Source organism: Corvus cornix, chromosome 1A (assembly GCF_000738735.6).
Source record: "Corvus cornix cornix isolate S_Up_H32 chromosome 1A, ASM73873v5, whole genome shotgun sequence".
Lineage (NCBI taxonomy): Eukaryota > Metazoa > Chordata > Aves > Passeriformes > Corvidae > Corvus > Corvus cornix.
In genome coordinates this window covers 61,078,478-61,091,725 of record NC_047057.1, presented here as the reverse complement: position 1 = coordinate 61,091,725, position 13,248 = coordinate 61,078,478, and the positions used below count along the sequence as shown (strand labels likewise).

The 13,248-nt window shown below is 40.7% G+C and overlaps 1 protein-coding gene across 1 annotated transcript; it reads left to right on the top strand.

The window, feature by feature from the left end:
- Nucleotides 1-309: 309 nt before the first annotated feature.
- LOC104696477 (sulfotransferase 6B1-like) lies at nucleotides 310-8,472 on the top strand. Its single transcript, XM_010410857.3, has 6 exons — nucleotides 310-465; nucleotides 1,267-1,451; nucleotides 2,505-2,631; nucleotides 4,800-4,894; nucleotides 5,931-6,117; nucleotides 8,229-8,472. Exons 1-6 carry the CDS (start codon nucleotides 321-323, stop codon nucleotides 8,345-8,347), a joined length of 858 nt encoding a protein of 285 aa, XP_010409159.1. The 5' UTR covers nucleotides 310-320; the 3' UTR covers nucleotides 8,348-8,472.
- The last annotated feature ends 4,776 nt before the right edge of the window (nucleotides 8,473-13,248 follow it).

Here is a 13,248-nt window from a genome sequence, read left to right as displayed (position 1 = left end):
TTTTTAAAATTACATTCTGACCATTACCTCATTTCTTTATCTGGAGAGCCAATAAATGACAAATGGGATGCATTTTTCATGACTCAGCATTTCAGTTATTTATTAAGTTAGCTCTAATATTTCAGTTGCCTTTATCAACTACCTGAAAAAAAAAAACAATATCTGATAAGGCATCGTGGTGTGTAGCAAAGTATATAAGCATGAGGTTTGTGCTGCTCAGTCTCAATTTGTCACTTTGAACCATCTGACTGAGAAGTGACTCTTAAATCCCCCTCATATCCCTGTTATCTGATTTGCAGGAACCCAAGACTTAAGCAACCATGTCCAACTCCAGCGAGGCAGAGCTCCTGCACACATTTAAGGGGATTCCCTTTACCACCAGGTCTTCTCCAGAACTTTTAAAATCCTTGGATACTTTTGATGCTAGAGAAGATGATGTCCTTCTGGTTTCCTATCCCAAATCTGGTAAGTTCTAGTTTTAAATGTTAATTGCATGAAGTCTCATGTGTGTGTTTCATGTTCTCTGCTTAAACTACTTGGGAAATGTCTGTGTGAAAGAAATAGGAAAGGATGTTTGAGTGTGTGAATATATTATTCTGTCAGTAAGTGTTCAGATTACAAGAGAGATGGGTCATTTACATTTTGATTCTGTAACTGAAAATAATCTCAGGTGTTTTCATGTTGGAAAGCAAATAAATATTCCTTACCTGTAAGCAAAATCTGCACTTGCAAGATTTTCTCAAGGACTTTCTACATTCAATTAGTCAAGAATTGTATGAAGATATTTGTGTGGCTCTTGGCTGTACATTTATTAGTTTCTTATCCTCTCTCCACCCACCTCTCTTGCACAGAGGAGCACACAGCAAGGGGGAGCTCAATCAGTACTTTCCAAATATACAGACTCAAGTTACTGTAAGGAAAGAAAACCCCAAACAAACAGGTTATTCTAAAATAAATTATAAAAACAATGTAGCCACCTCTCAGCTGACAGCAGTTTGTCTAATGAGATGGTTTTGGTACCAATATTAACACTTCTCTCAGAGTTACACTGTAATTCATCTACAGCCCGAATTTTTTTAAATGTGTATATATTTGGAGCCGATGGGATTATTTAGTCACGTAGTTTCTTGAATCTGGAGGATTAGAAATATACCTTGTTCACTAGCAAGATGTTTCCATGTGAGCAATGCATGTTTCACAGTAATAAATATTAATCCTTTTTTGTTTGGTTGTTTGTTTGGTTTTCTTAAAATTACATTTCTGTAGGGACCCACTGGCTTGCAGGAGTTATAACAAAACTTTACAATACTCAAGTTACAATAACATCTCCCATTGAATTTGGAGACATTTCCCAACTGGAGGAGCTGAATAAACTCTCATCAAAGAGAATCATCCCAACACACTTAGACTACAACATGTTGCCTCCAAATTTTAAGAATAAGAAATGCAAGGTAAGGCAAAAATGATCTCAAAGCAGTAAAATTCGTAGAAAGTCTACTAGGAATCTATTTTGTCCTCTTTATCCTTAGTAATCTTTGAATGATTTGCAGTTTTTAGAAGTGTTTTGCTGTGAATTTTGGAGACACAGCTGACCAGCTGTTGAAGGCAGCAGGAACAGAGACGGACTAGGGACTGGGTTCTTCTCCTGCCCCACTGCTCCCATGGGTGATTTCTACACCAGGCACCACACAGAACATCAACATCTTTCAATCAGAAATCTCCCATTAGGAATGGGGGTGTCCTCATGACCCCATTTCCTACTGTCTTAGAAAATCTTGGGTACATATAGGCTATTCTGGGATTAAAAGTACTCTGCCCCTCCTGCTGGAGCTTTGGGAAGAGCCCATAAAGGTATTGGGCAAACAGAGGAGAAATGAAATGTGGGATGCAGATTCAGATCACAGTTTTGAGTTCATAGAATCACAGAATCACCCAGATTGGAAGAGACCATAAAGATCATCATATTCCAACCCCCATGCCATGGGCAGGGACACTTACTAGACCAGTTCCTCCCATGCTAATGTGGGAGATCTTTAAAAAATAAGCTCTGGGTCTCAGATTTTATATTAAAAGTCAAAAATTTCAGGATCACTCAGATCCAGACTTTTGGGACAAAGCTAATTTGAATGAAAGGCCAATATTTATGTTTTACAGCTGTCCTTTGAATGTTAATTACTTAATGCTTTCATATGTGAGATATATGAGATAATATACTGACTCAAGGTTAAAGTTAACACAGACTCTTTCATAAAACATAAACATTACCCAGCTGGGTCAAACACAGACCTGCCCACATGGAATTGTTTACTAATCACTATGGACTCCTCACTAAGTAGAGATAAATAACATTTCTAATTTAATGGCATGGTCACTGAAGGAGGAATCATAAAGGAAAAGGTTTTGACACTGCAAACTGCCTATGACAATGCTCTATTTACACACAGAGCTTCTCTAAAATAAAGGGAGGATATTATCATTAATAACTACATTTTCTCTGTTTACAGATGATCTACATCAGCAGAAATCCAAAAGACACTGCAGTTTCCATGTTTCATTACTACAGAGATAACCCAAACCTTCCCACTGTAGACACCTGGCCTGCTTTCTTTGACTTGTTCTTAAAAGGCAATGGTAAGGATAAATGTTTTCTCCTTGCAGTTCATGTTAGTTTATTGTGCACAGAAAGAGTTAAGAAATTTGAACTGTGTGAAAACTCCTTATTGCACTCTTTATCCATATGGGGTTGGAGGGGATAAATTCTAATGCCAAGCTAAACAAGAGCAAATAACAGGATGCTCTCTTCAGCCCGGCAAGGAGTCATTCTGAGAAGCAGCTGCATCACTCCAGCACAACAGCTCTTCACAGATTTTGCTGCTCTTTGCTGCCCTGGGCAAGCAGAGCGGTGGTTGGTGACAGGGCATGTGAGGTGACTGTCACCAGGCTGCAGGGACAGCTGTGACTGCAGGTCTGGTGTCTTCTCCAGGCTGGGAGACAGCCCTGGGCAGCCCAACAAAGGAGCCTGGACACGTTCCTGAAGCCACACTCTCCCTGACGTGTTGTCTCAGAAATGGGGTCCAAAGACCGAGGACAAGAGGGAGATTTTTTAGGAGTGGTGGGATGGCAGCTGGCAACAGGACCTTGTTCATGTTGGGCACTCCCATTTTTAGTGTTTTATTACTCCTTTGAGGACATGTGTCACCACAGTGATGATAACAGCAATAATGACTGATCAGCTTGAAAACCGAAAGAAAAGTGCTACTGCAGTCATCATGGGCTCACAGCAGAGCTCCAGAAGTCGATTTGTTTACTGCTTCCTCCAAGCTTTGGCTCACGTCTGGTGTTCTGAGTTCAGAGCAGCCCTGGCACATGCTCCAGTGATTTGCAGGATCTTGGCTTGTTTTGTACCAACTCTGAACATACAGTAGTGAAAAAAAGGAAAGAGGATTCTGTTCAAGGCCAGGTTGGATGGGGCTCTGTTGGAACTAAATGATCTTTAAGGTCCCTTCCACTCTGAACCATTCTGTGTTTCAATGATTAAATTTTAAAAGCATCTCCTATTTACCCGTAAATTATTAGCCACCTTCTATTTTCCAAGTGCTTATGTGTGGCATGAATAGATAACCATGTAGGTTACAACAGAAATGTAGGTAAGAGGTGATGTGGAGGGAAAGGTGGTAAATTTTACTCCTGGTAGAAACATTTCAAGGTTGTGCTGCTTGATCCAAATCCTGCAGTACTCTTGCAGAGTTAATATCAGTCCAAAACAAGGGCCAGGACACACAGGGACAACTGTAATGAATTCCCTGGAGTCTCCAAGGCTTTCCTGAAGTCACCAGGACTGTCCTACCACTGGCCACATCCCCAGAGTAGCTGGCCAGGGGAGCAGGGTTTAATTGCACACTGTGGAGCCTTACACATGCCTTGCACTTAGAAACTGCTTTATGTGCTGGAGAGGGCTACAGACTGGAGCATCCAGCTTAATTATAGCTATTAATTATAATTCATACTTAATTATAACTCACAGTTTGTGACCAAAATGATGCCCATTACAAGATAGTAATATGCTGGTGGTGGTGGTTATAAAGCAAAGTCACAGCTTTGGAGAATGCTGGCTGAGCTTGCTCTGCTCAGGCCTCTTCTCATTGCCCTGCAAGAGGTTTTCATCTTGCCTTTGAGATGGAGAGGTCAGAATTTTGGTTTTTAAAAGAAAGCTGAAATCCAGCTGTGTTCCCATGGTTCAGCAAATGGTACGTTCAGACAAAACAGATCAGCTACAAACCCCTTTATCTGTGTCACTGGCTGGATGAGGCTTTTGCATAAGTTCTTTATGTAATTCTTCTTCAGCATTTAAAAATTATACAGATTGCCTTCTGCTGGGATGAAAGAGAGGTAACAACAGTGTGCTCCGTTTACCAGACTGCTCATTTCACCTCCTGCTGAGGTGATCCTATCTCTGGGACACGTCTCAGACATGCAGTCATCTGTGAGATGTTCAGATCTTGTTAGGCCAGTGCATTTTCCTTCATTATTGGCCTTTCCTTAGATCTGGAGCCTCTTTCCACTACAGAATCATATCTCAGCATAGTATCTGGTATGAAAACAAATTCCAAGAAGAATGGAAACCTCTTTGGATGTTACTTTTATAAGTTTGAGTCACTTGACACAAAGAACTGTCTCTGTTTTAGAGGAATACATGGTACATATTACAAAAGGATCATTCACCAAATGAGTGAGATACCATCACAGTTACTTATGACTGAAGTTTATCTGAATCTCTTTTACATGGGTTTTCCTTTCAGTTGTCTGTGGATCCTGGTTTGATCATTTCCTAAGCTGGGAAGAACATGAAGATGAAAAAAACATCCTCTTTTTGTTCTATGAAGACATGAAGAAGGTAAATATGCTCTCAGGAGGCATTACTTGTAAATTAGCATCCTTAAAACATCAAAGAGGAAGTTATAATGAAAAAGGAGAAAGAAGGAAAAAGAGAATATATATCTTTGGACATATTTTATATTTGCATAGAATTCTATATTAGTGAAATAATTCTGATGGCACAACTTACAGAAATATTAAATCCTGTGAGAGTTGCATTTCTTAGATGCAGGAATGGGACTCACACAATTTTCCTCAGGCTTAGGAAGAACTTCAAGTTCTTCTTTTTTTGTCCTATGGAAAGACCAACCAAGGACATCCACTGAGGGCCACACATTAATTGCCATGCCTGACATTTCAGGTGAAATTTTCCAAAAGTGATGTAAGACAACTGAACTACTCATGTTTGGGTCTTGTGTTCCCAATAAAAAAGAAAATCAGAGGCTGGAGGGGTAGGGAAGCAATTTTGATGGAAGAAAAATATCATGCAGACAATTTGCTATTCTTAAAAAAGAAAAAGTAAAATATCAACATACCTTAGCTTTCAGAGAATGAATTTTAGGTGAATAGAAAACACTTTCTAGTGTCTCCATGAAAATAGGTATTTTCATTTTTTGGGGGAAAAAAATTCCACTACTAGGAATAAAACCAAGCCATTTTGGATGCTGAGTCCCTTGTGAGATCTCTAGATATAGAACCTCCAGTGAAATAAACTACTTACACAGGAACCTGGGCTTCGAGTATTCCTCTATTTCCAGTGAAGTAATTCTGAGAGACAGGAGAACATTTTACCTGAACTGGGAGGTAAAATTGACAATGTGACTGTATGTGATATGACATATTCTGTATTTATTAATTTCTGTGAGTACAGCTAAGAGGGGAAGCAGGTTTACTGCACCTGTCATCTGCACACTCCAATGACATATTTAGCTTTGCCTGAAAGCAAATAAACGTGTGACAAGCTCATTATGTAATAAAAGGGATCCTTTTCAAATCAGCTAGAAGTCTGATAATCCACCCAGAAACATAAACACTGTCTTTTTCTTACACCTCAGGATCTCCCTAAGGTTGTAAAGAAAATCACTTTGTTCCTGAGTTTAAACGTCAGTGACAGCGACATCCAAGACATCTGCAAGAAGTCTTCATTCTCAGAGATGAAGAATGACACAGAAAAGGAGAACAGTGATCCCACTCACACCGTGTGTGCTCTGACATCCAACAGGAAGCTGATCTTCCGAAAAGGTAAATTCCTGTGTGCCTAACCCAGCAGAAGGAGTGGGAATGCAGACAGAGGCTGCAATGCAGGTCTTTCCTGGAGTCTTGGGGTCAGCTCTGGGAAGCGATGACAGGATTCTTCAATCTGAAGCCCTCTTAAAAATCACTTCCTAAGTTCACTGGCTGCAAATTCAGACTTGTACTAGAGAAGCACAGAGGGGTCTGAACTACAGCCTGACTCATATTGCTCCGTGGGAGCTGCTGAGCCAAAACGAAAGGTTCACCCAGCATTACTCTTTATCTGTCTTTTTTTCATCTAAAAGTTGACCACCTCAGTGTTTTACAACATGTCTCTCTGATATCACCCACCAAGGTCACTTACTTGACTAGAATAAAAAAGAGCCAGACACATTCCTTCTGAATGAGACTGCTCTTATCACCCCTTATCTTACTGAAATATTCCTGGGGAAGGAATATGCTGACAACAACAACAAAAGAATGGTCATAGGTAACTTCCGGACCCTGGAAAATCTTCCACAGTGCTTAGCTCAGATGTGATTTTAAAATACCCGCAGGAGCTGTTTTCTTGCTTCTGGCATTTCAGAAGCTTCCACAGTTTTGGATAACAAGCAAATCAAACCCCTTGTTTTCACATGGATTTTGATTATCTTGATTTAGTTAATTTTTGAACAATAATTGGCAGTTTAAAACTAAGAGTTGTTTCAATTAATAAACAGAGAAATGGTAGCTTCTGTTAATTCACGATGGTTTTACCAGTCGGCAGAAACAAATGACAGCATACAGTCTGCCAATAAAAAAGAAACAAAAAAATGAGATGCATTTTTCTAAGTCAGTGAACTTTGACAAAGATATGATGAAAATTTTGAAAAATCCCAACAGTTTCACTTACAAGTAGTTCCTATGCAAATCCCAGACATTTAGCTAGTTTCAGCCACTTTGCAGAAGATTTATATGAATATATTATGCTTCAGGCTCTCTTTTCCTGTCCTTTCTGTCTGATTGCTATTTTAGTCAGAAAATGGGATGACTATTTTAGTCAGGTTTGGGATGCAGGGTGTTTAGAGCATCCACATGAGGGGAAACTGTAAGCATTGTCTCATAAAAATGTGTCAGTTTAAATAACAATTTCCTTTTTGCTTGAACTGGGTAACATTGAAACACTCTTCTGATCACCAGTGTCCATGGCCACCCAGAAGTACTTAACTGCCCTCTTAAGTAGCTGGACATCTCATCCATAAAAATTCCTAGAGATTAGGAGCAGGTGTGAGGGTGGGATTTATCCATCAGGCCATTCTGGGCTCCTTTTCTAGGAATCTTCTTTTGCCAGTGGCTTTTCAGCTTCCACTCATTTAATAAGTTTAGATGGTGACTACGATCACCTGTAAAGGTCCCATCCAACCCAAACTGGTTTATGAATCTATGATTTTTTAGACTATTTACAAGACCATGTAGTAAAGAGACTCTCGACAAGAGCCTGGAGTGACAGGGCAAGGGGCAATGGCTTCACACTGACAGAGAGCAGGTTTAGATTGGATATGAGGCAGAAATGGTTCCCTGTGAGGGTGGTGAGGCCCTGGCACAGGTTGCCCAGAGAAGCTGTGACTGCCCCATCCCTGGCAGTGTCCAAGGCCAGGCTGGATGGGGCTCTGAGCAAGCTGGGATAGTGGAAGGTGTCCCTGCCCATGGCAGGGGGACGGAACTGGGTGATCCATGAGGTCCTTTCCAACCCAAACCATTCTGTAATTCTATAATTCCTCTACTGGCTGTGAAAAAACCCAGGCAGAGACCTTTACCTACATTCAACTAAGGCATGGCAAGATGTCCCTCTGCCCAGATGACCAGGAGCTCTAATTCCACCTTGGAAAGCTGCTGCTCTTCCACCACTTGTGTTGCTGGCACTAATCAATTCTGAGGATGGGGGTTTATCAGCCTGTATGGATGATGATCCAGATCCTTCTACCAGAGTTTCACCAGAACAATTGTGATCTTGACCTACCACAGTGACTGTGGTTAAGAATATATTAATATCTGTGCCAACTGCAACATTAACAAAATCAGGCTGTTTTTAAATCACTTTCTGCTCCACATATTGTTCACTTCTGTTCCTGCTTTCCTAGGTGCTGTTGGTGATTGGAAGAACTACTTCACTCCAAAGCAGAATATTAGGTTTCAGGAGATATTTAATGAGAAAATGAAACTCAGCAAGATGGCAGACAGTTTCATCTATGAATTTTGAGTCCACGTGAAGAACCATATCAAGTTATCAACAAATATACACAGACCAGTTGGGGGGAAGCTCTGAATGGGTGCTCCATTCACTTTATAATGCTTCCAATAGGAAGGATTGTAAACATGGAGTTTCTGAGAACAGGAAAGTTCTGACACAATGCAGAACTAACTCAGTTCTCAAAGGGCAGTTGTAGATGGTTTCACAGAGTCAGCTGTTTGACAACCAAATCTACTTCATCATTTATTTATTGTTTTTGCTCCAAGGGGATATGAACAGACTCAGTAGACCTGAATTAGGAATTTTACTCAAGATAATATGAAGAGAAGAGCAAAAAACAAACTTCTAAGAAACTGAATATATAAGAAATCTAAAAACACATAATAAGAAAATTATCAAAAATTTGACCCCAGACTTGCTCCTTCTGTGATACACCATGATTTGGAAGTGCCTATCTTATTGGACATTGTGATTGATAATTAAGTTGAAAACTGCAGCATTTGAAGATCTGAAGTCTGTTTACAAAAATGTTTCTTTTGTTTTCTTTTCTTTTTTTAACAGTATGTAGTTCTCTGATGTAACTTATTTCTGGGTTAGGTACCAGAGAGTCTTTGTGTTTTAAATGCAACTGATAAAAATTCAAATAAATTTCAGCACCACATGTTGGGCAACCATAAATGTGTTTCCTTTCCATTTGATTTTCTTCCTGAAAAATGTCTGTTCCCAGTGTTTTGATGAGACCTATTTTACTTCCCACTCCTTGTGCAACAGAACCAAACCACGACTCAGAGACAGCTTAATCTGAACACCACTTATTTATTCCCTCTGCCCTGGTAAGACAGATTTTCCAAGAATCAGCTGTCTGTGTCCACATCCCAGGGACTGTTCCACCCAACTACACCATTCCAAGGCAGAACAATCATAACAAAAGCTGACTGAAAAGAAACTCGTGCAGACAAGCACCATGACTCTGCTTTGACTCCTGTGTGTGAGGGATGCTCCTCCTCTGGGTGGGTTGTTTCTGAATAGCTGAGGTAGGGCCTTGTTTCATCAACACTGATCTCTTTCCAGCCACACACTTCACACTTGCCAGGCAGCCCTTTCATTTCATACCTGGTTTGTGCAAGCTGGCATCAACATGTACTGATTTTGCACCTGCACAAACCACACAGAAGTTATGGTGCTGAGAAGAGTGAGAGAAAAGCCTGTGTGCAGTCCTTTGTCATTTACCAATTCAACACGGCTGGAGGGAGATGATGCCCTGGTCTATGCAAATGACCCATTTGATGTGTGACTTTGTTCTTCTGACATTAAAATCACTCACTCTCCCCCCAGAATGCCACTGCTGCCCTCCTTTCAGGTGTCATTCTTCCACTATTAATAAGTGCCAAGAGATCAGCTAATGAAAATGCTTGAACATTTTACTTAGAGACTTATTGTCTTCTGGCCCTTTGAGTATGGAAAAAAAGCCAGAGGGTCCTTGGGGAAATGAGGTTTGCAAGGGAGTATAGCTGCACTAAGACTGCTGTAAGCAGCTTTTGCATCACACATTGTATGCACACACATAAAGCACCATTTACATCAACATCATATTCACAACGTGGAACTGTGTGTGAAGGGACAGGATGAGGACTTGTCTTGTGGATCAAGGTAAGCTTGGTAAATTATTTAAACCTACCCATCAGCCAGGGAGGTAACAGTGTGTTGCTCAAAAAGCAGTTAGTTCCCTAGCTACTTCGGGGAGATGAGGAATTAATCAGTTTACAGCATTGCCTACTGGCTGAATTAAGGATTTACCTAGATTACAATTAAAAAAAAAAAGGTACAGCAGGACTTAATCAGCAGGTGAATGAAACAGAGCTAGGCCATGTGTCTCTGTGCTGTCCAAGCTCTGACACCAATGACAGCAGCCTAATTGAAGCAGCCCAAACTTGAGTTCCCTTGCTCCTCAGCAGGGGCAGCAGTACAGAGGCACTGCAAGGCACAGATCCAGTTTGTTCTCCACATTGCCGTGCACTGCCTGCAGCTTTATCCCCAAATCCCCTGAAACCTCTTGACTTCCATTATAAATCAAATGTGTGCTTTCTTTGAACAAAGTGCTCCAAGAGTTGATATACTCATGTGGCGAGTCAGGACTAGGGCTTGTTTGCAAGTTATCAGAACTACTGCCCATAAGATCTGTTCAGACTCCAGGAGCAGACAAGTGTAGCTCCAGGTCCTTTAAGAGGCAGCATTCAGAGAACGGAATTAATTCAAAGGTAGATCATGATAAATATATTCAGGAAAACTTAAAGTTCATTAAGTGAAATGAATGGGAGTGTTTTATATTTGTCTAAATTGGGTAAAAGGCTATGAGGTGAATGAGGAGTGGCTGAGGGCACTTGGGTCTGTTCAGCTGGAGGAGAGAGACTCACTGCAGTCCACAACTTCCTCACGAAGAGGAAGAGGAGGGGGAGGCACTGATCTCTGTTCTGTGGTGACCAGGGACGGGACTCAGGGAACAGCTGGAGCTGTGTCAGGGAGATTTAGGTTGGATATCAGGAAAAGGTTCTTCCCCAGAGGGTGCTGGGGCACTGAACAGGCTCCCCAGGGAATGGGCACAGCCCCAAGGCTGCCAGAGCTCCAGGAGCTTTTGGACAATGCTCTCAGGGATGCACAGGGTGGGATTGTTGGAGTGTCTGTGCAAGGCCAGGAGTTGGACTCCTGATTCCAATGGGTCCCTTCTAACTCAGCTTATTCTGTGATTCTGTGATACTTCATCCCATTTTCAAGCTTCTTAGACCAAGCTTTATCTAATGAATAGAAACGCTTCTGCTGGGCCTCACTGCTCAGAAGGATCAGTGAGTGGTGACTGACCCCAGCTTGAGCCTGAACTGCTGTGGACAGTGTAACCAGGAAAGAAAAGGTGGGACAGTAAAAACAAAATCCAACATGGACTGTACTAGCCATGAACAGGTGTGCAACTATACCCTCAGTTAAAAGCTACATCCCAGGAGATGGACATACATGGACTATCTCCATGTTTAATACAAGAGTAGCCCTAACTAGTCCAGGTATACTTCAATTTAGGCCAGAAACTTGTCTGCAAAGCATGTGAAAAATCAGGAAGAACATGTGCTATTTTCCAGAATATTCTCTCAATCTCTGAGTACATTTTGGCCAAGAACTTTCCCAGCAATTTACTGTGAGTATCTCTGACTACAGATATTAATGACCACTGATTAGGTAAGAGTCCCTGTACTCTTACATAATTCTGCATGCATTTTTGCCCTATTTTCCATGCGTTTTTAAGATTAGATTACTCCTATTGATAATAGTAATGCCATGTCCTGCTTCTCACCGTGTCAGAGCCACATGTTGACATGGAATGAACCACTAACACACATTGTGAAATGAAAATAAAATGCAGTTGCGTATTTCCTACACAAGAAATAGGAGGAAGAATCCAAGGTTCAGAACCAGAACTGTATCAGGTATCAGACTCCTGAAACATGTGGCCAAAGCCTCTTTAAGTGTTCTGAGGTTCATTAAATGTCTGTAACCCATGCCCAACTCTGGAAATCCCCAAGCTGCAATTGTGCTGAGGCCACAGAAAAAATGGAAAGCACCATAGAACATGATAAATTTATATTCCTCAGGCACCTGATTTTGGCCACTGCTAGCTTCTTCAGTGGCCTTTCCATGGCTTCCCATCCTTAATTTTACAGATATTTTAACACAACTCCCTTCAGTCATCCTTCTTCCAAAGTGAAGAATTCTGACTTGGTTACTGCTGCCACTGAACCTGATTCCTTTCTTCCATCATCCATTTTATCCTCCCACAAACCTTTGGAATGCTACAGCCTTTTCAACACAAAAGAAACAAAACAAGCAGTATTCAAGATACAAACCACTGAATTATACACTGGATTAATTCTTTTTATCCTATTTGCTATATATTCTTTTTCTAATAATTCCTGGTTTTTTAACTGCTACCACACACTTCAGACCAGTACATATTCTTCTGAATTATAACTGCTCAGTGAAAATGGATATTTTAATACATATGACATTAGGGTTGTTTCTCAATCAAGCTCATTTTATATATAACTCCTCAGTTTCACCAGCCCCTCTTCTTTACTAACCTGAATAATTTGGTATCATTGCCTTCACATTGCTCACTGCTCATTCTCTTTAATGCCTCCCCCAGAGCACGGGGAATGCTCTAATAAACCAGAGCCACATCCAGAAATGTATCTAGGATCAGAAATGGGGATACACCAACCTGTCCCAGAACATGAGAGAGAAACAAACCCACCATCCAAAGATTTTTCAGACACGTGCATTACTGGTAAGTTTTTCTAACTCATTTATGCATCAGTTTCACACATAATAGTGATTTTCTTCTGTACAGCATTATTGCTCTTATAATGGTGACAATTAGGAGGATTTTTCCTGCTGGGTGGAACTAGATTAATTTAGAGCTATTTCTAGAAAAAGGAGATAGTGTTTTAAGAACATACTACCAGAAAAAAAAAATTAAAACCAAAAACCTTCCCACATGGACTCTGGAAAAACTAGGTAACTAATGTGTGCTCAAGGTTTAAAAATCTTAAAAACTTGAAATCAGCAAGTATTAATAAATATCTCTGACTTCAAAGGCTGAGATATATGTGATTCATATTGACTTGAATTAAAATTAAGGTCAGAACTCATTGCATTACCTTACAGGAACTGGAGAGGAAGATAAACTGAATAGAAGAAAGAGCAGATAAAAATAAATGAACGGAGTCAGAAGTAGGTGAAGGTGTGCAGGTGATTAGTTTGGGTATTAAATCTGTCCACCTCCACCATCATAAGCCATTCACGTGTGGCACATGAACTTGGGAGTGTATGATTTGCAGTACAGAAACTCACCACAAGCCAGCCCA